Below are 25,316 nucleotides of genomic sequence, written 5' to 3'. Positions count from 1 at the left end.
ATTATTTGTAACTTTCACTATTTCTGTAAAATTGGACTTTCAAAGAGCTAACATTTCATTGCATCAGCAGCCAGCAGCCCATTCCTCCCTTTGCTTCAAGCTGGCAAATACACCTGAAGATTTATACTGCAGCAGAAGAGGAATGCTTTCCATGCCAGCCAGTCAGTGTTTTCTCTTTCAGGGAAGAGAAAGGCTGATGGAAAATGGCACAGAACAACTGTTGAGGAGTGTGCCCAAAATATCTGCAAGCTGGATAAAACAAGTGTTAACACAGTGAAAAGGCAGAACAATGGTGTACATCATAGATCACTTGAGCTAAGAAATGTATGTTCAAGTTTCTTATTCATTTATAAATATTTATTAGTAGAAAATATTTTCTCTTCTTTAGTAACTAGAGACATGCTGGAGATGGCCACCTCTAAATGCATTCTACCACACTCACATTCTGAGTATGTGCACATGTGGAGAGCACACTCAAGGCATACATTTTTAGTAGTGAACAAGGTGGGGAAAACCCAACCACACGCTGCATTTCCCAGGAAAGGAAACCAGTATCACAGCAAGTTCTCTCTTCAAAGAGAAAACTAGCTCATTCAGCTGCCTAGCCAGGCAAATTAACTGCCCAGAACGATACATCCCAGAGAAAGAGATGAACAAAGCCTGCAGACATTTGCTCAGAGACAGCCACTCATGGATGGCAGGTGCCCATCAATGGGCATGGGATGGATTCTCCTCCTGCCATGTTAATCTCAGACCCCTCCAATTCACCGTGACATCTCCACCGAGTTCAGGTTAGGTAGGAACCACCTGTTCACTGACCATCTGACTACTGCAAAACACAGCACCAGTGACAGGAGTCCTGGCTGCTTCACCTCCTTAAGGGGAAAAGTCCACTTGCAGCACCAAGGGCATCAACCCAAGTCTATTTTACCCAGCCATGAAATTCCTCAAAGTGATTGGAACTGCTGGAAAATCTCTATTGCTCTTTCAAGTTTGACTTAAGCAGACTCACAGGTACAAAACATAGTAAGTGAGGACTGAAATAAATAGCCCATAGACTCTTTCCATGGGAAACTAGACCAGAACCTCAGCAGTTTAAAAGAAAATGCGTCCTCTTAATGCTTTCTACAAATCAAAATTCAGTCACATAACTGCACTCATGCTCAGCTATTCAATGAACTGTGAAAGTCAGTGTTATCAGTGCTGATTATCACCAAGATTGTCAGGTGTGTAAAACCCAGTGGAGCTAAACAGCTGCTCTGGAGAAATGCTGCACATCAATCAGTTACTGTGAATTAAAAAACAAACAAAAAAAAAAACATCCCAACTGCACAAGTTCCTGAGTTCCCATAGTTTAACACCTTGCCTATTATGTAAACAAAGAAATTCTGCACAGACTCCATTAATTTTCATGGAATAGTGAAGTCATTTTTGAGCTATAAGATCTTGGAAGATGTTTCCCTAGCGTACGATATTACACACCAACAGCCTATTTCCCAACACAGACAGGCTTACCCTAAGAACCTGGAAAACACTCCTATATACAGCTTCTCCAGAGGGTTAGTAGAAGACAAAATTTAATTTTTATAGCTTGAAGGGTTGGTGTACCAAATATTGCCTGTAAAGTTCTCTCTACTACAGTGCTCTAACAGACCTACCATAACTTTTGAGCTATCCTTAGAGAAACCCAGAAATATCAAACAAGACAAAAAGAATTTGAGTTCTTTTAACCAGACACTGAACAGACCAAATTCTCTTGATAGAACTGTAAGACAGCTGGATGAGTTTCTCACACGTCTCAGAAGTGGCTCTGTACTTCAACTGCTTATCTATTGTGATGCCTTAGGAGAGTCAGAGGCACTGTCACCTTAGCAAAGGGCCAAAGAAGGTGGGTAGCACACATTCTTTACTCTTTATAAACTTTGTCCTAAACTGTTAGAAGTTTTTTATTAGCTTGTGGGCTGTTAACTTTTCACTGAAATACATCATTGCACATTCTCTGCTCTTTGAAGATGTAGGTAAAGATACACTCTCTATTACAGTCCCAATTTTCTTCTACTGAAGCTATAGCCTGGTAAGTCATCTGAAACTTCCCATCATCTCATGAAACCAGTCAATAAAATTGCACCTAGATACTGACAGCATTACGCTTAGAAGACATTTTCCAAACAGTGAGTTAAAAGCCATTTTTTACCACCTAAATACATTCTTTACCACCTACATGAATTCAGTTTACCCAGCGAAGAGGCTGCATCTCCAATTTTTCATTTTTTCATCAAATTATTAACTAGTTGGAAGAAGGCAGCTGTTGTGATAAATGCAGTTTACTGTTTATTTTGACAACTTCATTCTCAATTCAAAGACATCCAGTGGATTAAGGATCCTTTCTTATTCTGAAACATTTCGGCCAAAATCCAGGTGAGCATGATCCCAGGTGGCCAAGAAGCCAAATGGCATCCTTGTCTGATTCAGCAACAGTGTGGCCAGCAGGACCAGGGCAGTGGTGAGGCAACATTTCAAATCCTGTGTCCAGATTTGGGCCCTCACTACAAGCAGCACACTGAGGTGCTGGAGCAGGTCCAGAGGAGGGCAATGGAGCTGGGGAAGGGTCTGGAGCACAATCCTTATGAGGAGCAGTTGAGGTAGTGGGGAATGTTTAGCTTGGAGAAAAGAAAGACCTTTTCACTCTCTACAACTGCTGGAAAAAAAGTTGTAGTCACAGTCAGTCTCTTCTCCCAGGTAACAGGTGATAGGATTAGAGGAAATGGCTTCAAGTTGCATCAGGGGAGGTTTCAATTTGATAGTAGGAAAAAAATATTCACAAAAAAAAGGTTGTCAAGCATTGAAATAGGCTGACCAGGGAACTGGTGGAATCATTTAAAAGAGTCAGGGACATTGGTTAAGTGGTGGGCTTGGCAGCGCTGTGTAGTTGTTGAATTCAGTGATCTTAAAAGACTTTTCCAACCTAAATTATTGTGTGATTCTATGAGTATTAACAAACATTAGCCCAGTCTCTCTGAAAATGAGGCCTTCCAGATTTTCATGTAAGAGCAACACATTTCTATATCTCCAGAGATCAGCAGCAGTGGTAAAATAATGAGTGTGTTGGTGACAATTTCTTCCACAGCCCAAAAAGATTTTAACAAATATTTTAAGCAAGTAGCAGATTGTTTGCTTTTGTAAGTGACAGAGCAAGATCAGAGAAGAACCAACCCAAACTTCCCAATAACTTTTTCCTCTCCAAAGATAGCTGCACATGCTATGCCATATATGAAACTATTTCCTTATAAAGCCATCTGCCATAAAGGACTAGTCCAGATGGGCTTTGCTCAGTACTAGTTCCCAGATGAACCAAACTTTACAAATCTGAGGGAAATCTAAGCCATCATAACAAGACGTAGGGAGAAGATGGAGGGTGAAAATCCACCAGAAACAAGTAACTGGGATAGCACAGGGGGTTTTTCCACAGACAACACCAAATGAAAGAAATGAACCAAAAAAAATTCAGAAAAAAAAAATTCTGCCTCCCTATTTGTTCTCAAGATCCCCAATGTGCATGTTGGATTGTGGGTGTATGTGTACATAAGCACACAAAAGAGCTCCAACCTGCCCTTCCCACATGGTCACATTACTGAGCAGCAGAGATTGATGTAGGCATCTCAAAAAAATGAAACCTGAACGATGCAAGGCCTGTAAAAATTTATTTTAAATATCTTTTTGGTGTAGATCAATTCTATCCTTGTTCAGGAAATACCTTTTTCAGGGGAAGGAAAGAATAAGTCCAAGCCAACCTTCTCTTTGCTTCCCTGTCCCTTCCCTATACGATAACATCTTCCCTATAGGAAGGGAGAAAAGTAGGAAGAGAGCAGTTTGCTCACCTGTTCTGCAGTGCTGGTAATTAGCTTAAGCTCTTGCTTCTCCTCTATATGACAATTTAGAAGCAAGGGAATGATTTCTGAAGAAAGTTTCACAAGAATTTTATGAATGACAGTAATACCAAAAAAGCCTGGTTAATTTAGTTGACTATTCTGTTGCAGGATGTGTCACAATACCTGACACTTATTAGCATTAGCCAATTGACTCAGAATGGAATTATTCACAGCACTTACATCTTTTCTGAGAAAGACTGGTAACATGAAGCCCACAGAATATTTTAAAGTCATGCAGAACATAGCTGCCTAAAGGGAAGAACTCAACTCATGGCTCCACTAACAAGACAAACCAAAGCAGGTCTACCAAGCGTTTTGTCTGCTAATTTTTTTATTTGGAAAGCTCTTACTTAGCTTCAGCTAAAGCTTAGCTAAAGTTACTTGTGATGTGTCATAAATACATGGATATATCGCAGCTTACGATGATGGCAGATGACTAAATTACTTGTTATGTTTTTGGAAACAAAGGAGCCTCTACCCTTCTAGGGTCTGGAGTCCTTCCTCTCTTCCTTCTATGGGATGCATTACTTGGGATTTGCCAGGAGACAGCAGCTTCTCCCCCTGCAGGGACTACCAATAACTCTTCTACTCCCAGGGTTCCTGTGAGTTTCACTGGATTGTAAATTGGTTCCTTTCACAGACCTACATTTAACAGAAATACCTGTGCAAAAAGTGAGTCATCTTTTCATGTCTCTTCAGTAGCCCTGTGCTGCTTTCTAGAATATTTTCTCTCCTTACTATTCCTCTGTGCTGCAGTTAGCTTCACTCTTGCAGTCTCCTAGCAGCATCCATCACACCTTTATACTGTCCTCTCAGCTTCTGTGTATCATCTCTCCTCACAGAGAGCAGTCATCTAGCCTCATGCTCAACTTCATGTCCACTATTTAGTAATCAGCATACCTTTCTCTACACCTCTTTCTAAGTGATTGAGATTAAATACTAATTTAGAAAGGAATTATGTACACCTTGATGAAGATAAAATGTCTTGGTCTCATTTTGCATCAGCGTCCCATTCATCTGTTATCCATCATTTTTTGCCTAACATTGATTAGGACTGCAAAGGTGGAGAAGTGGAATCTTTGTTCTTTCTAATGCAGCACACACCCACTTCACCTTGAAAATCTGTTCCAGCTCTACTTGACAAGCTGAAAATTACTTGCTACCTTTCCTTATCTTGGAGGTTTTTTTGGTACTAAGTTAACAAGCTTATTTCCAGATAGTAATCTAAAATAATACAGAATAAAGCTAAGGAAACTTGGTACACATTTTTAGTGAGGCTTTGTTCCCAAAGAACAGAAACACTTACTGTACAGACAGACTATCATTGATTTGGGATATAAAATCTTCCCACACACTCTACCTAGGTTATTCTAGGGGAGAAAATTTGGAGCTGTAAAGCTGCTTGTCACTACAAGATTTCAGAAGTCATGACAGACTGCTTTAAAAAAAAATGGGAAAAAAAAGGTAAGCATGAGGACTACATAATAATCATAATTTTTCTATTTCAGTGCTGCAGCAGGAGAAGATGCTGCAGTTTAAAGCTGAAGCCAAGGGAGAGCCTCTCCTAGCCAGGGGAGGAACTGGGAGCAGTGGTAGAGAGCCTCACTCCTTTTAGAGCATCCGCCTCTTAATTTCAGTGATCCTCCTGATTACTTGCCTGTAAATGAAGCAGGCGAAGTTAAAGCTTCCCTCTTCCTACAGAGGTACAAAGTGACATTCAGTTGTTCCTCTCCTCCTCCTCCCGTAGCATTTAAGAGAACAGTTCCTACTGAATGCTGTGAAAAATGACTGGCATTCAGTTGGACTCGGCACAAGAGAAACCAGAGCTAGATTTTCTTTTCTAGGACAGCCCTCCTCCGTCTGCAGATGGAAAGGTTAGTTTTTCACAGGGATGCCGCATTTAAAAGCTACTCCTCCTACAGTGTCATTGAAGACTTGCCAGAGAAAGGAAAGTCTCATCCTTTCATTCTCATCACCTCCCCCCACAAACAACCAAAGGATGAAGCACAGCAGGCTCTCTACCAGGCCACCTCATTTAAATACTGCTGCTTAAATGGGATTTAAATTAAGCTGCAAATAATTTTGTTTGAAAGCATTTCTTAGCAAGATGACATTCCAACAAATACCATTAATCTATAACAACTCCTATAAATCTTAATCAATTCGTCCTTTTCGTCCCACATCTAAAATTCAATGTTTTCAAACTGCTTTAGCTTCATAATGTCTTCATGAAATTGTCTGATTGAAAAGAAATTCAACTGAATCACTTTTTATCAAGAACAAAATTTCTTGAGCAAATGTATTCGTTCTGACAAACACCTTACCTCAAAATACCACACATTGATTACTGGAATACCTAGACATGATTATAAAAGCTTTTATTTCATTTCAGTCTTCTGTCACAGAAATAGAGCCCCAGAGAGACTTTACCTAGTCACTTGGCATGTCCAGAACACAGATATCAAATGCTCATCTCAAATTTATTTGCTGTTAAATTCAACAAAACAAAAACAAAACAAAAAATTCAATGCTTTATTAATGTTTCACGTTCTTAGCTAGTTAGAATAGCCCTGCTCTTCCTATTTCATCCCTTAAGATGTTATGACTCTCTCAACCTTTGCTCATGGTACTGACAGCCAATCAATGCTAATATTAGTCCAATTTTCTTTACACGGGGAACAGAATTTTTAGTTTGCCTATCCCTGAAGAAACAAAAGCTGTGAACAACTGCACTCACAAGGATGCTAATCAAGTGCAAAAGCACTAAACACTTCTACATGGATGTTCTCCCACCATCTCATAGCAATGCAACGTTCAACACTTCTTGTGTTAATGATCTTCACATCATGCTCACTGCTCTCTCATCTGGTTTCTGTTCCTCTAGTTCTGACAGGCCACTTGATTATTCTTTCCTACATTAACTGCTTCATATTTGCTTTATTAAATTTCACACTGATTGCAGTTCGTGCTCCTAATTCATCAAGATCACACTCTATTTAAACAGATTACTCCAGAGTATTCACAATGCTCCCAAATCTGCCCCAGAACAGATGTGTTCTGATTTAGAAACAGAAACATCCAAATATCATTTCTTTTTCTCTAAGACCTATAGGCTGCCTTCTTTTTCACAAATGTACAGAACAGTGAAAGTGCTGGAGCTCAGGAAGTATTTTGACATAGCCAGAATAAAGTAGTACAAAAGCATTTCAGACAACAATATGGGCTATTCAGATGTCAGGAGATAATAAACCCTGCTAGCACCATCATAACCACACAGGGGCACTGACCCCATCCATGCTTATGTAGCTATAGTAAAAAGTGGAAAAAAACCCAAACTACTCTGTATTAGAGTCAACAAGGCTATATATGGACTTTTTTCATGACTGTGAATTTCTATATTTTTAACTATTTTTTTCTTAATCAGCATTACAGCATCCATGGGTTAACTCTCATGTGAATACAGGGTTTCTCATTATCAGTGCACAGTGTGCCAGGAGCATTCCCACAACACACTCACCTCCCTCTCAAAGTTATTTCCTCACCAAGGAGCACACAAGCATGCCACTTAAGCACTCCATAAACTGCATTAGCTTTTACTCAGATTTTGTGTGGGTGTAAATGCAAACACAGATTTCATACATGGGAAACAGCAGAAGGTTAAAGAAATCTTAGTTATAAGTGTACAAGATATACTAACAGAACAAAGGCTGGACCACAGAACTGAGATGTGCTCAGGAAACCATTTCACACACAAGAAACTCCACAGAAAGCACAATTTTTCAGAATTTGCTAGATTTTAAAAAAACAGGAGTTGTGACTAGAAATCAAGAGAAGAGATAGTACTGAAAGACACAAGAAGTTAAAAAATCAAATAAAATTAAAGAGACTCCTAGAAAATCTTCAGAAACAGAAAAATGATTCAGAGGTGAGTAAGAAATAAGAGGGAAAATGAGACAGCAAGATATTTCAAGGGCAACTAGAATAAAGGAAGAGCTAGGTTTAGCTTCTGGATGCATGGTATATGGCAGCAGTTGCAGTTTGCAATTCAAATTAATGTAAAACAGACATATAACCTGTCTGCAAGGGAAGGCAGGTGAAGGTATTCAAACACTAGTCTATTTAAAAAGTCAGCATATCCCTTTTAGGCAATGTCTGTCTTCCTTTTAATCAAAGCCATTCTACCCTGCCTATTCCACAAGATGCCCCCAGTTGTCCCCTGTTGCCTGGCAGCTTTGAAAAAAATCATTGCTTACACCAAACCAAAAAGATAATTAAAAGCAGTTCAAACTGAGATTTCATTCTCTATTCAGTTCATGAGTAAATGTCTCTTACAATTTTAAGCTATTAAAGCTCAGAGGAGTTTTACTTAAAAGAAGTTTCTGAGATTCAACATTTAATGGAAAACCAAATCCACTACAACAACTGATTTGGGAGAGGCAATCAGCCTTAACTACTTAACATGAGTTTTATTTTCAGTATCATACAGCTGAATTCCAAACCCCATATAAAGCTTTGCTGCTTTCCATCAGGAGCATACTACAGTCTTCTGCCTTGCTTTCTCTAGTTACACTCAGTTACCTCTGATAATTTCAGACCATTTATGCTCATTTTTATCTATGTGTAAAGTACTATGTCCTGTCCTCAGGTCCCCAAAGACCTCTTTGCTCCTCAGTCTATGACTTTAAGGATTCAGTCCTATGGAAGAAGCTTCATTTCCTCCCCAGAAGCTTTGCCAAGCAAAATCACCTGCTTGCAGTAGGTATTCTGGCCTACTTTAGAAGTTTCTTGGGGTAAAACATAAGAGAAAGTACTTATTAAAATTTAAGAAAAAATGTAGTACACACCTTGTATACCATTAACCAGTGACATCAGGAAAACAGTCTCAAAAATGTTTGATTTATACATAAAAATTTAAGCTGTTCTCAGAGCTTTACTGCCTTCATTCAGTACAATAGAAATATTTTCACCTACTAGTAATTGTATTAGTTTCTAAATCTGATTGAGTCTGGACAGTCTGGCCCTACGAACTGGCACACAGTACTGGGACATAGATTCAGAAGAGATTAAGTCAATACTTCCTCCAGGATTGAACAAATTAGTTTCAAGCTTAAAGAGAAATGGAAGGGGAAAGAGACAGAATACATGGTACATCACTGATTTATTATTACATAATGCTGTTGTCCCTGAAGATCCTCCCAGTTTCAGTTCCAAAATTCACATCTAAGAAACTGAATTGCATCTCCAACAGAGGAAAAAATTAAAAAATTAAGGTAGAGACCTGAATTCATTTGAGTAACTCAAGGAGCACCTGAAAAGTATGTCATTGCCCTAGACTTGCTTTCTACAGAAGAAGAATCACAAAAGACAATTCCAGACTAACTAGGTTGAATATTCAAAAATATTTGTGTTTCTTGCCACTCACTACAAGCAACACAAAGTGTATGGCTTAAGAAGCTTCAAAGTACTGAACACAAAATGTTTCACAGTTTATTGCAGTTTCACAAAAGAATCTGGTTCCATAAAAACTTAATTAGAAAAACAAGGTACAAAATTGGGCTGACACTACAATTTCCTGCATTGTCAGTAATTTTTGACTTATTTTGCCAGCATCAATTGCCTTTTGAAGGGTTTGAAAGACCTTGGCTCCTATAAGTACAAGGATTAGTTTTCAGAGAAAAACACAGCTAATGACAGAATATTTATGCAGTTTATGCTCTCAGTATTCATCATTCACATAAGCATCTTCTACACAATAGCTTGGCAAAAGGTTGTTGAACAGGAAACTGAGTGGAAAGAAGAAACAAGTAATCATGGATATACTTGCACTAAATCACAGGTAGCTGCTCAAACTTGAGTTTGAGTAAGTTATTATGCTTTAGTTCATTAACTCAACTTTCTTCAAAACAGGCACTGACAAGGTTTTCCAAGTGTTTGTGTAACAACTCAAGGCCCAACATCCAAAGACATAATTATATAAAAACACTTACATTAAAAAGGAAATCTTTAAGTTCTCATAAGCTAAAAGGCAGAATTAAGAATTTTTCCTATGTATAGTATAATTTAATTTCTCAGGAAGGAAACATGTTACAAAAAATTGTGAGAGAAAAGTGTTGGGTTTTTTCTGTAGATGACACTTAAGATTCTCCTAAATGACTAGAAATTCTTAGTCCTCTTGTAACAACTAATTTTAGAAGGAAAAACAGAACAGAACAGAAACAACCCAGCAAATCCAACACCCATTATGCTTTTACAAAGGATCATTACATCATACCACTTAAGAGAAAGGAAACACACACTTGGCCAGCAACAAAAAAAATTACTAACAGTAAGAGCTTCAGAGAGTATAAATAAAATAATCCCAGTGAACAACTGACAATACACTGTAAAAATCTTCAAACCATCGATCTCATTTGGCTTAGACAAAGTCATAAGGCAGGGGGAGGAGAACAGAGAAAGTTTAGGATGGCTACTGTTTGAAAGCATCCCAAAAAAGTTAAAGGTTTCAACTGTTCATTAAGGACCAAACTGCTCCCAAAGATTGTGTTTTACTGAGCAGTGGAAACTCTTCTCCATGATCACCAGTAATCTCATGCCTGTCTCTACAAAACAGCATCATCAGAGAAATCTGCAAGCACTTTTCCAAACTCTCTTCCATGAAACAACTAGCAAAAAAACCCAAAAAACTCTCCACAACAAGATCGTACAGTTGAGGATGTTCCCATTTGCTTTTCTTTTCCTTCCCCAATAGTCATTAAACACAAATCAGAACTTAACTGGATAATAAGCTGTTCTTAGTTACATTGCATATTTAAACAAAAGCCAGATGTAAAGGAAAATTATCCTTATTCTAGAAATGGAAAGCTCTGAATCACCACACCATCTCCTTTCCACTGAGAAACACTTCTTCACACAGTACAAAACGCCACCTTGAAGAGACAGAAATTACTGTTCCTTAAGGCTTCCTACAGTACATAAACTCTCTAACGACTATCTGGTTATCTTTAAGACACTAAGATCAGCTTATCTGATGTTTAACACATTCTGAAGCAGGTGTGCAAGTTTTCAGTCTGTTTCACCTAACAACAGCTCTTGCTTTGCCCAGCACACCAGCCTCACCCAAGCATGCAGAAGATGGCGTCTTCTCAATTTTCAAAGTCAGTCTGCACTTCCTGTGGGATGCCAGTTGGCAACCATGGAAACTCCTATTGTGAGAAGCTTTTGGAGACAGAGCAACACAGTTGTCAGTCTCAGCTTAATAAGAACCAACCCTAGACAAATGAATGAACACACACTGCTTTCAGCAAGGAATGGGCTCCTGTTCACTCCTTCTCAGAGGACTTTATCTGAGTAACAATTAAAATTGTTAGTCACTGTCATAACTTGACAATGAAACAGCCCATCCAGAAGCACAAGAGTTCAAGGACCTCACCTCTAACACCAGGATAACACCAATTGCCAGCAAATTTGCTACCCTAGCACAAATGATTTTAAACCAGGTTTTTATGCTTTTCTCAAAGTATAGTCTAATTTTTAGTGGAGACCCACTTTTATCAACAGTAGCCGTAAGAACTTTCCAATACCCCCAGAGGCCATCACAACTTTCTTAAACACACAATTTTCATTCAATGATTATTTTTGTTTGCTTTTCAGACTATCATGAAGGGGCTTTTTCCTCAGTATTGAGGAAAAAACCTCATCTTTTTAATCCTTCCCCAAACTCAGTTTAAAAGCAGTAAAGCCAGAAATTATACATGTTCCAGAGGGAAAAAAATATTTTGATTGAATATACTGCAGGCAAGAAGGAGGGAAAGTGAGGTGCATTACAAGGTGGAGAGGTGCTCTTTGGGGTTTTTTTTTAAATGTCTCTCATAGCTACAAACATGGTGGTCTGTCAGAATTGCCCAGACAGGGCCTAAAATTCATGTCTAAAATAAGCAGCACAGGTATCTTCTGATGAGTATGGCCTTCTAGCATTCACATTAGAAGGCTTTTAGGAAAGAACAGCTCATGCAGAGTGAGCAAAATGGGTTTCAGGACTCCAGATGGTTGTCCACTAATAAAGTACCACCTCAAGAGCTGCTGCTTTCCTGTTAAAATGCTTATGTGAGCTGCAGAAGTCATTTTACTTAATGTTTTCTCACAATTAGTCAGGATCTGCACAGCTACACCTCACAGAGAATTCACCATTGTTCTTTGGTCAATCAACATCACCCAAGTGCCTGTGACTGACAGGGAGCTCCAAAGCCTTCAACAAAAGGGAGAAGATAAAGTTACTGTGCTGAGATACAGAAAATAAGATGCACTCTACATTTTTCCTGGTTTTGAAAAATGTTTGAAAATGGACAATGAGTGCTATTTTGTGTGGATTGCAGCTACAACTTCAAATACACAAACTTCAATACAAATTGCAGCTACAAATATAAAGAACACGCCCCACCAGTCACCCTTAAAATTAAATGCACCTTCTTCATTAAGATTACAAATGCTGATGTGAATCAAACTTAGAGGCAAACACAAAACTAGTCACTTGCTGCACATACATTTTATTTTGGTTAACATTCCTTTGGTCTAGATTGTTGTACAATATACACTACCCAAATGCTGAGATTAGAATGTTATTCTGTGAATGATACCTACCTTCATGTATATAGATGTTTCTGTACCAAGGACAATCCAGGTGTAGAGAAAGACATTTGAGATGTTTAATATATCCTAAGAAACGGTACCTTTGGCCAAAAATTTACTGTATAATACAGATCTTATTGTTCAAATTTTTTTCAATGGTTAAGAACAAAACCATAAAAATCACATGCTCATCTTAGGTGTAGGTGCAAACACTTGCTTTTGCTTCCTTAATAAGAGCATTTTTTTAGAACAGTGGTATTCCTTTTTAAAAACTACAATATCATGTATCCTCAGAATGAGAAGTCCACAGGAGAGGGAGTTTTTTTGCATCATAACATACCCATTTTATAGTGGGTTTCCAATAAAGAAAAAAGCATATTAAACTCAATGAAGAAACTTCAAGCTTTCCAGTACTGTGATGTTGTTCCCTTCCCTTGCAGTCATAATTCTTTAATAGCTATTTCAATGGCTTAAAACAAGGCTGTTGAGGGACATCCTATGCCTCACACTGTACTTTCTGTAAGGTATATGTCTTTAAGTAACTGTGGCTGTATTTCATACCTGTAAAGGTAATTTGATTTGTGTATGAGGAAAAAAAAAACGAGAACAGATAGTGACTTTTATTCTGGTATCACTGGCATTGACCATTTATCTGTCTAAAGTAAAATCAACAGCATAATGCATATACTGAAAAATAATTTGCATGATTGCATCTTGTTAAGCTAAGCAAACCACCTGTTCAAATAAGTAGGCCCTATTATAAACCAGATGTTTGTTCTTGCAAAAGCACATGGAGGATGTACAAGGTAACAAAGCACTGTTGTCCAACCTTTAGTCTTTGCCAAAACATGCAAACTGTAAATACCCTGCAGAAATATACACATCATAATACTTCTAAAAAGGGCACTGTTTCACAATATTGCTGTTAAATGTGACCTTGATTAGTTTTCTCCCATTTCAGTCATTGGTGTTATTCTAGAAGTGCACCAAGCAAACAGAAACCAGAGAATAGCTTGCAACAAAGCAACTGGGCTCTATCTCCACACACAGCTTGTGTCCTCAGTGTCTGCACTGTGTCCACACACTGCCTTTTAGAAGGCCATTTTTTAATGCACATCAAAGTAAAAATACCCCCTTCTGTTAAGGAAAGGTTAGAAATCAACCTGGAACAGGGCAGCTACAGAGAAGCAAGACATTTCAGTCATGAGAAAGTGTTTTTCTCTGCCCAAGTATGTGATAATATTAAGGGCCAACGCTGACAATACCTCTTCATGAACTTAAACATCAGGTTAACCTAAAAAATTGAGTAGTGCTCATAGTAAGAGCATGCCCTCATTATCTGTATTCCTACAGGCAGCCATTACACCTACTCATTCTATTTTCATTTTCCTTACATAGCAAAGTTGGCAAGGAAAACGCCTCAAGCTTTCCCCCTGGAAAGCTTTTGAATTTGGCCTGTGCTCATAAGACTGTTAAACACTTCTGAGAGTCCCACCATCTTCTAATGCATCACTGTGGTACAGGGAAGTAATTCTACCTCTTTCTCTAGAGTAAAAAGACCCTTGTACCAGTGGAAATTAAGTGTATTTATAAAAGTATATACAAACTATTCCAGACACGGTGTGAAGCCTATCCAGCTCTGAGGAATCATTAATAATTAAACTGCTAAAGTATGCTAAATGCAGCCATTGGTGTGTTTTATAATCAGATTGCTGTTGTATATTGTGCCCTTTTTAGCACAAATGAAATGATATTTTAAGGCTTCAGAGACCTTGAAGTCAAAGTACAAATTCTGATGGGCTATAAAGAAATGAAAATAAGCCACTAGTTACCCTGTTTTTAGTAAGGAGAAACTTTTTTTTTAATTATTTAATAAAACTAAAGTAATGCATGAAATCCTAAGTCAACAGCCACCCAATACTGGAAAACATCAAGTTTTAGTCCCTGAACTGCCAATGACCCAATGAGACAGACTGATTAAATTTGATGGGGTTTAATTTTTTTGAGGATTGCTTTCTTGCGGTTTTTTTTTTTTTAGGTTTAGTTTACTTTCTTCTTTTTGGTTTGGTTTCCCCCCAACACATTTCTTTTGCTATTCCATAATTAAAAGGTTGAAATGGCTAATACAACACACCTACTTAATCAAGTCCTGGAGTTCTAAGAAACATTGACAAAGCATCATGTGCACCGAAACTTACTAAATTTTCCAAAACCAGGAAGGAATTTTTGAGATGGGGAATCAACGGGACGTCAAAGGCGAGCTTTCTTCCCAGCAATTAAACTTTCCTGAGGTTCTGACTGTCTAAGTACTACCTCTTTCATCATGACAAACTCTGTACATTGTCACCAAATTTTATAGGCCATCATTTAAATTCCTCTTAACTGAACAAAATGTTGATTAACATATTTTAGAGATACAGATCAAAACATCACAACTAACAAGGCTATTTGAGGACGAGTATTTAAGTATCTAGGAGTATTATTTTTCCATGTGTAGCGTCAGTATGGGACAACCACCTAACTTGGATGCCAAGTCTCTGACTCTTGCTGCTTTCTTTTATTAGCCTGGGGCATCTAATGATAGTATCCAACAACGATACACATACCACACTGCCCACCTGCATTAACAATACAGGGAACTCATTATTGCTTCAGAAGGGCAATTCCAGCATTGGCCTCATAAAAAAATCAGAAGAGAGGACAGTACAAAATAGCTTGTCTCCAAGTTATAGTCCCAAAGAATAAACCCAGGAGAGCTTTATTCTCTTATCCTTACAGTAAATTACTTTTCTTGACTCAGAGCTTTAAGATTTTATTGCTTTTTAAGTTAGTGATGAAAGATTTAATCACAGATTTGTTAGATTTAGCCCCTCAACACAGGCTTTTCCAGAATCTTCAGAACCCCAGCAGGAGTCACAGTAGAAGTTTCCAACTACAAACAGTACTGGAAAAATGTTGGATTTACCATGGATTTCCTCCCAGTAATAATTCACAGCTTGAATTTAGCAATAAAAAAAATCTATCGTGTCCCCAGCGCCATCTGGGAGATCAGGCTTTTGGCAAAGAAAAATGGAGCAGCAATTGCCTGGCAGCACAGGAAATCAATGACTTCCCCACTCAGGGCTGAGCAACAGGCTGCTCCTGCCGAGCACAGAGTCATTCATTTCCCCTCCTGCCAGCAAAGCTGCTCTGTACATGGAGAAAGCAAAGTCTCTGCTACACCTGCAGGACACACAAACCCCCTCCTCTAAACCCTGACCTTACCAGGGAGGCTACACAATTCCATGTGTATATCCAAAAGGGGAAGGAGCGTGGAGATGGTGGTCTCTTGGGAGAGCTTCTGGACGCAGGGGTTTTACGCTACACGGTAGGCAACAAAAACACCACTGAGTTAAGCTCAAGTCAAAGCTCATGAGTTGACAAAGGATTCAACTGAACTATGCCAACATAAGGGCCAAGAAAATCTGGTCACCCTTTTTGCCCCAGTAGTAGGATAATACTAGGTAATTTCAGGAATTAGAGTTCCAAAACAGGTGTAAAGGGGTTTTTTTTCGGTTTGTTCTAAGCACGATCATTAAAGGGGAGTTTTAAATACAAAAAGATAAAAGTGGAGCACATTATCCAGGAGACACATGGGCTGTCTCTTCTTCCAGGCTGCACTTCTTCAGAGCTAAACAACAAGTTTATTTACATATAAAATACAAAGAATATGTATTCCCTTTTTACTGAGAGGGTTTGCAGGAACTGGAATAATCATTCAAGATCTTCTGTCAATGTCATAGCAGAAACCACCACTGACCTCTGTAGCTTTAAAATCTCAACTCCTTCCTCAAATTTACTAGTCTTAGTGCTCCCTGGAGCATGAGACAAGAAAGAACAGGAGTTAAGAGTTTCCCCCAACACACACTTCAGCTTTGCTGCAGAAAAACAGAATTTCACATCCACATTTTCCTCCAGGTTAAAATTCCCAATAAAGTCACAGTAAGGAGATCATTACAGGCATGTACACAGTCACCAAGAACTGTACTGTGTGTAACTGGTGTCAGAGGTTACTGATACAAAACAGCAGATAGAAGAGACTTCTGGTCAAGCCAAACTTGGCCCTGATTTGAACCAGTGCTCTGAATAAGCAGGCTTGTCCTTTGAACTGCCCTCTCTGAGATCAGAGAGTACTGCTGTAGCTGTTTCTGGAGCTGTGCCTGCACATCAGCCCCAGTAACTGCAGATGTGTTAGGGCATCACCAGATCTTGCTGAGCATTGATTTACCTGTATCAGGCAGATTTGGCAGCATCTCACAACAGCAACACTGTTTGCTGCTTATCTGTGCATCATTGAACCCAGAATCTGTAAAAACACAGCTGTTTTACAGCAGAAATATCATGGTCTCTAGCAGCTTCTAGCTTCTCAGGGAGACTTCTTTGGTTTAATAAGTTACATCTGTAAATGCAAATATCTGCCTTATTTCTCTAGAGTCACCATTGCTCTAAATCAATTCAGGTCACGCTGAAATTAGCCTTGCCCTTCAGCAGGTTAAGAGCTTCTCCCATTTTGCTATAATTAATACATGTCCATAGAAAAATTACAAATAAAGTGAAAGACAAAAAAGGATTATTCTGTAATATTTTTCATGTCCCTCTATCCCCAAGCCCAATAAGAAGCCTCTCAAAAATCTCACTCTGCTGCAATTTAGTAAGTCAGCAAAAAAGAGGCACTGCTTGAAGGTATTTCACAGAAGAAATAACATGAAACCTACAAGAGACTCCTCCATAAATGTGAGCCCCACAAATAATCCTACCTTTATTCCTGCAATAAGGAAAAAAGCTCATTAATTTTCTAAGCTTGCACCTTCTTCATTGTCCATTTTAGGTGCAATAAGATTCATCATTTAGTCACTCTGGAGAGCAGTAGGTCTGCATTTATCATGGTGAAACGCGTCCTCACTGTTCTTACAGTTTACGGAAAGCCAAGCGCAATGACTCATAAAACTGCTGCAAGAAAAAGCTGAAACAAGTTAACAGAATGAGCTTAAGTGACATCCTTCATCCTAGGTTTCCGGCGTGCAGAGCCAAACCCACATCACACTTTCAGCAGAACAGATTTAGAGCTATTATTTATCATAAATGGCAAGACCTTCACCAAGGCCAAGTAATGTTTCATGGTGTTCCAGAGCTGCTGACAGACCTTAAGTACACTACAAGCAGTAGAAGGTCTGGCAGTATGTTCTAGAGCAAATGGGACTCTTTTCTGCTAATGTACTATTCTTTTCCTTCTGGAAAACTGTATTTTATTCACGCTGAGAATCGTCATCACAAAAATTCTTACCTGTTTTCCATCTAGTGTGTACAAGCGTTTAACCACCCCTGAATCCAGCTTGATGGCATCGGTTATGTCAGTAAGGACCTGTTCAAAGGAATGTGCTGTCTTCTTGTTGAGCAGGATCCGGACTGCCTTCCGTGGCTTCACTCCGCTCCTGATGATAGTGACCAGTTTGGGCCTAATGAAATCCTTATTCTCTTTTGTGTCTGGAGCACCTCCTTTAGCAGTGGCAAGAGATGGCACTGAACGAGAAGTAGAAGTTGTCTTAACATTCACTGACCAGTTTGGGTTTACATTCTTTGTGTACTCCAGTTTCTTGAAGGGTTCTATGGAACCACATACATAACTTTCCCCTGTGGAAACAAAAGCAAAAGTCCAGCAAGTCAGATTGGAGAGGGAAGAAAAAAAATAAAAAAGTAAGGAAAATATAAAAGTAAATAATTCTCAAATTATTAAATATTATTCTTATTATTCTTGGTCTACAGTGCATAAATATTGATCTCTTCCCTTCTCACATGCTACTGACTACAAAATGAGTGATCTTTTAAAGATCACTCTTCAGCTAACTATTCAAGAAATGCTGTTACAAAAATCCTTGAAAGCAGCAGTTTTCTTATCAGAAAACACTATTTGCAGTGGGGACCACTGCTGTCAGTAAACACAGTAAACAGCATTCGTATTTCACCAGCAGCCCAGCCCCAGCACATTATCACAGTACTCCCCCAGTCTTCATGCTTAAGTGGCCCACTCCTAAGAAAACATCAGGCTCCAAACATTTCAGAGGAAATACTATGAAATACTACCAAAAATTCAGGCTACAAATAATGTTTTATAAGAAAGTGGGTAAAAGTTGGAAATTTGTTAACATTTGATTTTTTTTTAAAGCTTTAGGCATCATAAACCCAAGATATGTATAGACAAGAAATCTCCCTGTATTATTTACTGACTAAATATATATGTGGGGAAATGAAGACAAAGAGTAGCAATTAAAGACTTCTCGTCACAACAAATTTACCATGCTAAAAAGAAAAATAGTGGCTATTAGTTCCTCTTCCTGTTGGAGCACTATCTACAGTAAAATATTTTTGCAAATACCACACCCACACAACTTCTGGGGAACTAGAAATCAGCCAGAAAATCCAGCAACATGTAGATTAGCATCTGAATCCAGTCCAGCTGAAGGCTGCTGTGTAAGGGGCACCTGCTTGGGAACGCCTGACTCTCCCTTGAGCTTGACTGTACCTGTGCTGGTAGCAGCACTGGAGGAGTTGGATCAGCTCAGTGATCTGACTGAACATACCAAAGACACTACTAATTCTGCAACATCAAGCTGATCCAGTTCGTCCTCTGGCTGAGGAAAAACAAACTAACAAGCCAAACAAAAACCAAAAAACTCAAAGAAACCAATACTAGATCCAGCAAGACCACACCTTCTGGCAGCCTATCACAAATAATGCAAGATCCTTTCCTGAATAATCCCACAGAGACATCTGAGATGTTTTACTTCTTCTGGGTTCAAGAGTTCACTCTATACAAACAGCAAAGAGGCCTTCATATCAGAAATTCAGCCCAGGGTAACAAAACCAGAACAAAACTCAGCGATGCACCTTCTATGCCAACAAACATGTAAGAACCAAAGATATTCCTAATGACCCTTACCTCTAAGGAAAGAGGACTCACAGTTCAATCATTAAAAGACAATTAAGTATTAAAATTAATTTCTGAACAGAAATTTTAAGGTTTCAAGACACCCAACCCAATTCTGGAGACATTATAGCACACAGAGTCACCACATCTAAAATGGAGGGAGGCAACACTGGGACTTGAGGCTTGGATAAAGGTAGGCTCTTCCTTTTAGCCACTGCATATATCCAAGACAGACAGATATGTATACGGCAACATCAGACTAGAAGGGCTCAGCTACAGCAATGAGTGGTCAAACAGCGCGGGTTCTCTTTTATCCATGTCCTGTCCAGTTGACTCTTGTATTAGCTACTCAGTGCCAGGTCAGAATGCATCCACCGAACCACATCCACAAAATTAGAAAGTTTTAAGGAAAAAAAAAGAAATTCTACTATGATTAAGAATGTATTAAGATCAATACAATAAATACCTGCTCTATAAAATAATTTGCAGAAGTCTCTTAAAAAATTTTAAGCAAAATTTATTCTTCTCTACACTTGTGTTGGCTGTAAGCAGTAAAATCCACCGACAACCTTCTATTTTTTTTGGGGGGGGGGGTATAAATCTGGATATTGAGGTTCAGCCCCATTACAGAAATTTTTCACTTCAGTTGCAGAAAATAACATTTATTTTAAAGCAAGTCTTCAAATTAAAACTCACTTCTCAAACGGTAGACTCATAAATAAATGTTGATACACAGTGTTCTCAGAAGATTTACATTTAATTTATTAAGAACTCTTTTGGTTCTCCTTCTTGAAAGGACAGCGTTCCACATGATTTTTAATATCAGCTACATTTAAAGGTCAGATGGATTCCTTGTAGCATTTAACTGCACATCAGTTCTTCATTACAAAACTAAATTTATATAAATGATCATTTTAAAAGGACCACTAAAATCACTGAAGATTTGGGATTGTTTGAACATAAGCACTTTTGCCCTTTCCTCATTTCCAATGGTACCATATCACTAAAATATTTACACCAAGATAATTCTTTCCCTTCAAGAGGCTCATATTTTTCTAAAGAACACCTTGGAGGTAGAGCATCCAAGGACTTCAAAGATGAAATACCTTTAGTAAGAACTATTTTATTTAGGCTAACAGAAATACAGATACTTCTCCCATAATGTTGTTATTTAAAACTATTTTAGGTATTAGCTAGGGACTGCAATTTTCATGCATGCCGGTCCTAAGTGGCAGGCCTGTAAGAATATAAACCTTTAACACCTCTGGTGCTGGTACACAGAGGAATCTCAAATAAAAGGACAAAAGGTCTTCACCTAGATTTTCATTCCCTTATTTTTCACCAGTACCTCCAGGAGAGAAGACTGCAAAAAGATTTCACAAGGGGCATGACTTAAAAGTCCAGTAAATCCATCTCCTGCTTTAGCTGTTGCTTCTTCATCATCAGCTTTGAGTAACTGGCAGCTGGAAGAAGAAAGTAACAATCTCCAGACACTAGATTCCTAACAGAACAAGGGTTGAGAAGGATTCTTTGAAGAAACTGGATTAAGCAAAGGGCACTGACAACAAAGCCTATTTAACAGTGACAATTTGATTGCAGCTCCCCAGGAGAGGAGAGCAAGGGTTTCACAGCGCAGTCATCTGTCACTAATGGAATTTTGACTCTTGATTACAGTATCAATAGCCATTAGGAGAAGAAAAGGGGAACACCCAGTTGCTTCGGGAGATCTGGCATCTAGGAAGAAAAGTGAGTATTACACCTTAGAAAGTATCCCTTTCCTGAGAGCCTCTTCACAGCAACAGTGCAAATGAAACACGTACCACTGGAATCTTGCAAAAAAGATGGACAGCACTTGTTGGTCAGTTTCAAACTTGTTGGTCAGTAACCCTACAATTTCATTTGTATAAATGTTCAACACTTCTGGCAAATGCCATGTGGAACAATAAAATAAATCTTAACACTGAGAAATTATTCATAAAGCTAATCATGTGTGGAAGGGCAGATCCCAAAACATTGATTATGCTTAAAAAAAAAGCATACCTGCAGTTGCACATCTGTCAAAATTCAATGCAACTGACTTATCAGAGACATGCAACACTGGAAGATAGTTCTTATGGGTCATGACAGAATTTCAAGGCTTGCTTCACTTATTAAATATTTGTAGAAATAATATCTGTGTGTACAAAGTGGTTGGTAAGGCGACACTGGATCACTGCACGTAAGTACTGGAGCTTTCCTGACGAAAGTGTCTCCCTGCTTTCCACATTGGTATAAGCAGTTCATTTGTTTTCTTCAGCTTGCTGATATTCTCCCTAGAAGAACGACCAAGGCATCATCTCTCAAAAGCCATTTTTTGTGTTGCTTTTCTGTGCTTAAGGTGACTAAGCCTAAAATGGCTTTGTGAGGAAGCCAGTTATCTTAGGTGGAAACCCTGGAGAAGGAAGAGAGAACCTGTCTGAATCTCACAAACAGAGAGGGAACATCAACCCCTTGTGGAGGTCAGGATTGGCCGATTTACAGAAAATAGTGTTGATTCCTTGGAGCACAGTATGTAGTAGGAATACAAAGTTATTAATTTATTAATTAGTAGTGATTTACTGGGGTCCATTTCCCCAACAGACAGGACAAGAAATATGTTAAGAGGACGGGGAAGGGACTAGCACCCAGCACTCCATGCCTAAGCAAACATGCCTTTCTTCACTTCTACCCTTCTGACTGTGCCTCACTATACTGAGCAGATTGCAAAAAGAAGATGGCCTGAATGAAATAAATTACTGATACTTGATAGCTCCCAAATGTGTTAGTTAATAGAACAATAACCTACTTTAACTACATTGCTGCTGCCTTGTCTAACTTGCTTCTTCCTGCAGGGTCTGAAAAAAATGCAACCGTGCACAAGAGATGGAGCATCTACAGGAAATAAATCTGACCCACACATTTTCACCCAGCAATCAGAAGCACCAGAAACTTCAAATCAGATCTCCTCTGACCTTGGAAAGGACTTCTTTCACAAACTTACTTTCTTCTCAGTTCAGACTAAAAAGTTGAGATCATTTCCCTTCATCAAAAATACTTCTTCTGTCCCCTCAAATCTCTGTAGTCTTATTACAACTAAGATAGACACTGTAAACACTCAAAAAAAAGCCCACCAAAAATAATGTAAAGCACCTAGAATAAGAAATCACATGGACTTCCATGAAGCTGTTAAGCAAGACAAAAGACGATCTACAGGCTAATGGATGAACAAATAATGAAATAAATAGTGCCAGAACAACCCTCTACTATTTTATGCAACAGGATCATTCAGCTGTTTGTTTATTAAACAATATAAGGATTGCAGCCATTTCTGCCACAGGATTCAGTCCAAGTTTCCCTAAATTTGATAGCCCTGGATCAAGTCCATGGTAAATATCCAGGGTAAATTTAATCCTACAAACAAATGTCCACATAGATTCAGCTCTACAAACATTTAAACAGATACTTTACTATTATTATTTTGATAGCACATTACACATGCATATGAATATTTCCAGCCCATCAATTCCCAGCTGCTGAGGTAGGCATGATCTAAAAAAAAGAAGCCATTAGCTCTAGAGAGCATCAGAGACCACGTCAATCAATTCCTACAGACTGGCCTGGCTGGTCTCCTCACCAACAACACCCGAGTGGCTGGCAGAGTCAAGAAGGCAGCAGGAATACTGGGAAGGAGAGGGAGAAGCTAAGATACAACAAATGAGGTGACAGTAGGAGTAGCAAGACCCATATGCAAAACAGGTCAGGAACTCTTGCAGCCCATCACTCCAGCAAGGAGATGCTGCCTTTTGAACCCTGCAGTGGCAGGCAGCTTCTCTGCTGCTCCGAGCACAAACTGCCTGCCTCCATCACGAGAGCCTTCCCGAGTCCTCATGTGACCCAGCATTTCCTCTGCCCTGCAGCAAGGTTCACATCTCCCAGGAGTTATTAGCCGGCTACAGCTATTACTGGATTTTAAAGCTGGCATATCTGCATCCTTTCAAACTGCTCCTTCAACAAGGTTTGTGGCTTTGAGGTAATCCCTGAGAGGCATTCATTTTTCTTTTTGAGATTATTCCTTGAAACTGTTTTTGCCATTATGCCTACACAAAACATGCAGACACAGACAGAAGTCTTTAGAATCATTTGGCAGTGCACCCAATATTGACATGTGACAAAATTGTTTCCCAGTATGCTCTCAGCCTTGTGGTCTGGGGCTTTCGGCTGGTCTTTGACTGCCAGCTCTCTTCTGCAGGGTTAACTTTGTGGTAGGTGTCGTAGAAATTTAAAACAATCATTTCTAATTCATACTCAAAACTCTGAGGTAATATTATTATAAAATTAATGAGAAAGAGATGCAGTTCTGGCTACAGATTGATGCTGTGGTCTTTGTTCCACATAGCAGGACCCCAGGAGTAAAAACTGTAAATATTCTTTGTTTCCGAGTTACCTTGCAATGTTCATTGCTTATTTTGGGGGTAAGATCTCTCCACCTTTAAGGTTGGTTCCTCTAAGGTTGATACAGTTTTGGAAAAGCAAATATTTCTTTCCTGAAACTTCCTTTACAGCTAAAAAATTTAGCCTTCAAGAGCAACTTCATCTTTATTGTTTCTACATGCTTTGATTGCATGTCATGCCTAGGAAATAAAGTCACATCACATTATATTCAGAATCCATTCTTTAAACGTGAAAGGGTCCAAACAGCAGGCTGACAAAAAGAAGGAACTTGAATCCATTGCATTATTTCCTTCATGTAGGGTGACAGAAGTTACAGACCATGTGAAACTTTTTACAACAGCACCTGCCTTTTGTTATCAAATTCCAACAAATCTCACACACGTAAGTCTTAAGAAAAACAAAATTAAAAAAAAAAAAAAAAAACAAAAAAACCCAAACAAAAAGGTGGGGGGGCAAACACAAAAAACCAAAACCAAACCAAAAACCCACAAAACCCCCGCATCTAGGGATGTCATTACTTTCAAATAAAGAGAAAAAGTGTCCATGCATCTCAAAATAATTGACATCACCAGCACACAACCATGCCAGCTCTGAACTGTATGCAGAATGAAGCTAAATATAGCTGAAGCAAAACAGCTCTTTTACAATCTTTTTCCTTTGGGACTGTACTTCATGCAGTTCTGTGTATTTAGCTCTGGGATGAAAGACAGTGGCTGCTGTCTCATTTCCCTCAAGAGCCTCTCTGTCTTTATGTACCACATGAGAAGGTAAGAGTACAGGAACTTCCTCACTTCCTCAGGCATAGAGACAAAAACCAATTCTAAAAATCAAGGCTTTATACATTTGCTTTACATTGGAATTGCCAAATCAATGTTTCTCCAATCACATAAATTCATAACAGTCTCAATAAATTAATTAGTGAATTCACACAGGAAGGGAATAGTCTCACCACGAAGAAAGCAATACTTCATATTTCAGTAGTTGGAGCACAAATGTCATTTGGCAAGAGGCAAAAATCAAGTGATTTTCCAGCTATTTAAACACAAAGCACAGCTTCAAGCTAATTAATGCTGCACCAGACGAGCCAAACTCTAATAAATTTGTATAGTAAGGAGTGGAAGAGGCTTAGGAAAAAACCATCATTGAGCTAATAATATACGAACCCGTGCTCCACTGTGAAGTTCTGTGAGTGAAACAACCCACCCAGCAGTTTTATACAAATAAACAGAAGCCCCTTTTCAGATAGAATGAGGATGTAGCTCTCTCTTCTTCCACACAAAGACTGACTTCTGTAAGTCCCACAGTCCTAATGGGACAAGAGAACAAGA

At 38.8% G+C, this 25,316-nt stretch overlaps 1 protein-coding gene across 3 annotated transcripts in view; it reads right to left on the bottom strand.

Annotated features, from left to right (window-relative positions):
• Positions 1 to 25,316, bottom strand: part of DCLK1 (doublecortin like kinase 1) — a 236,390-nt gene that overhangs the window by 204,907 nt on the left and 6,167 nt on the right. For all 3 annotated transcript variants that reach the window (XM_058045184.1, XM_058045185.1, XM_058045187.1), the window contains exon 3: positions 17,878 to 18,224. In XM_058045184.1, coding sequence (XP_057901167.1) covers positions 17,878 to 18,224 — 347 coding nt within the window. The remainder of the gene's footprint in view (positions 1 to 17,877; positions 18,225 to 25,316) is intronic.

Source organism: Melospiza georgiana, chromosome 2, assembly GCF_028018845.1.
Source record: "Melospiza georgiana isolate bMelGeo1 chromosome 2, bMelGeo1.pri, whole genome shotgun sequence".
NCBI classification, from domain to species: domain Eukaryota; kingdom Metazoa; phylum Chordata; class Aves; order Passeriformes; family Passerellidae; genus Melospiza; species Melospiza georgiana.
The sequence above is the reverse complement of the archived record's forward strand: the minus strand, read 5'-3'. Positions and strand labels throughout refer to the sequence as shown.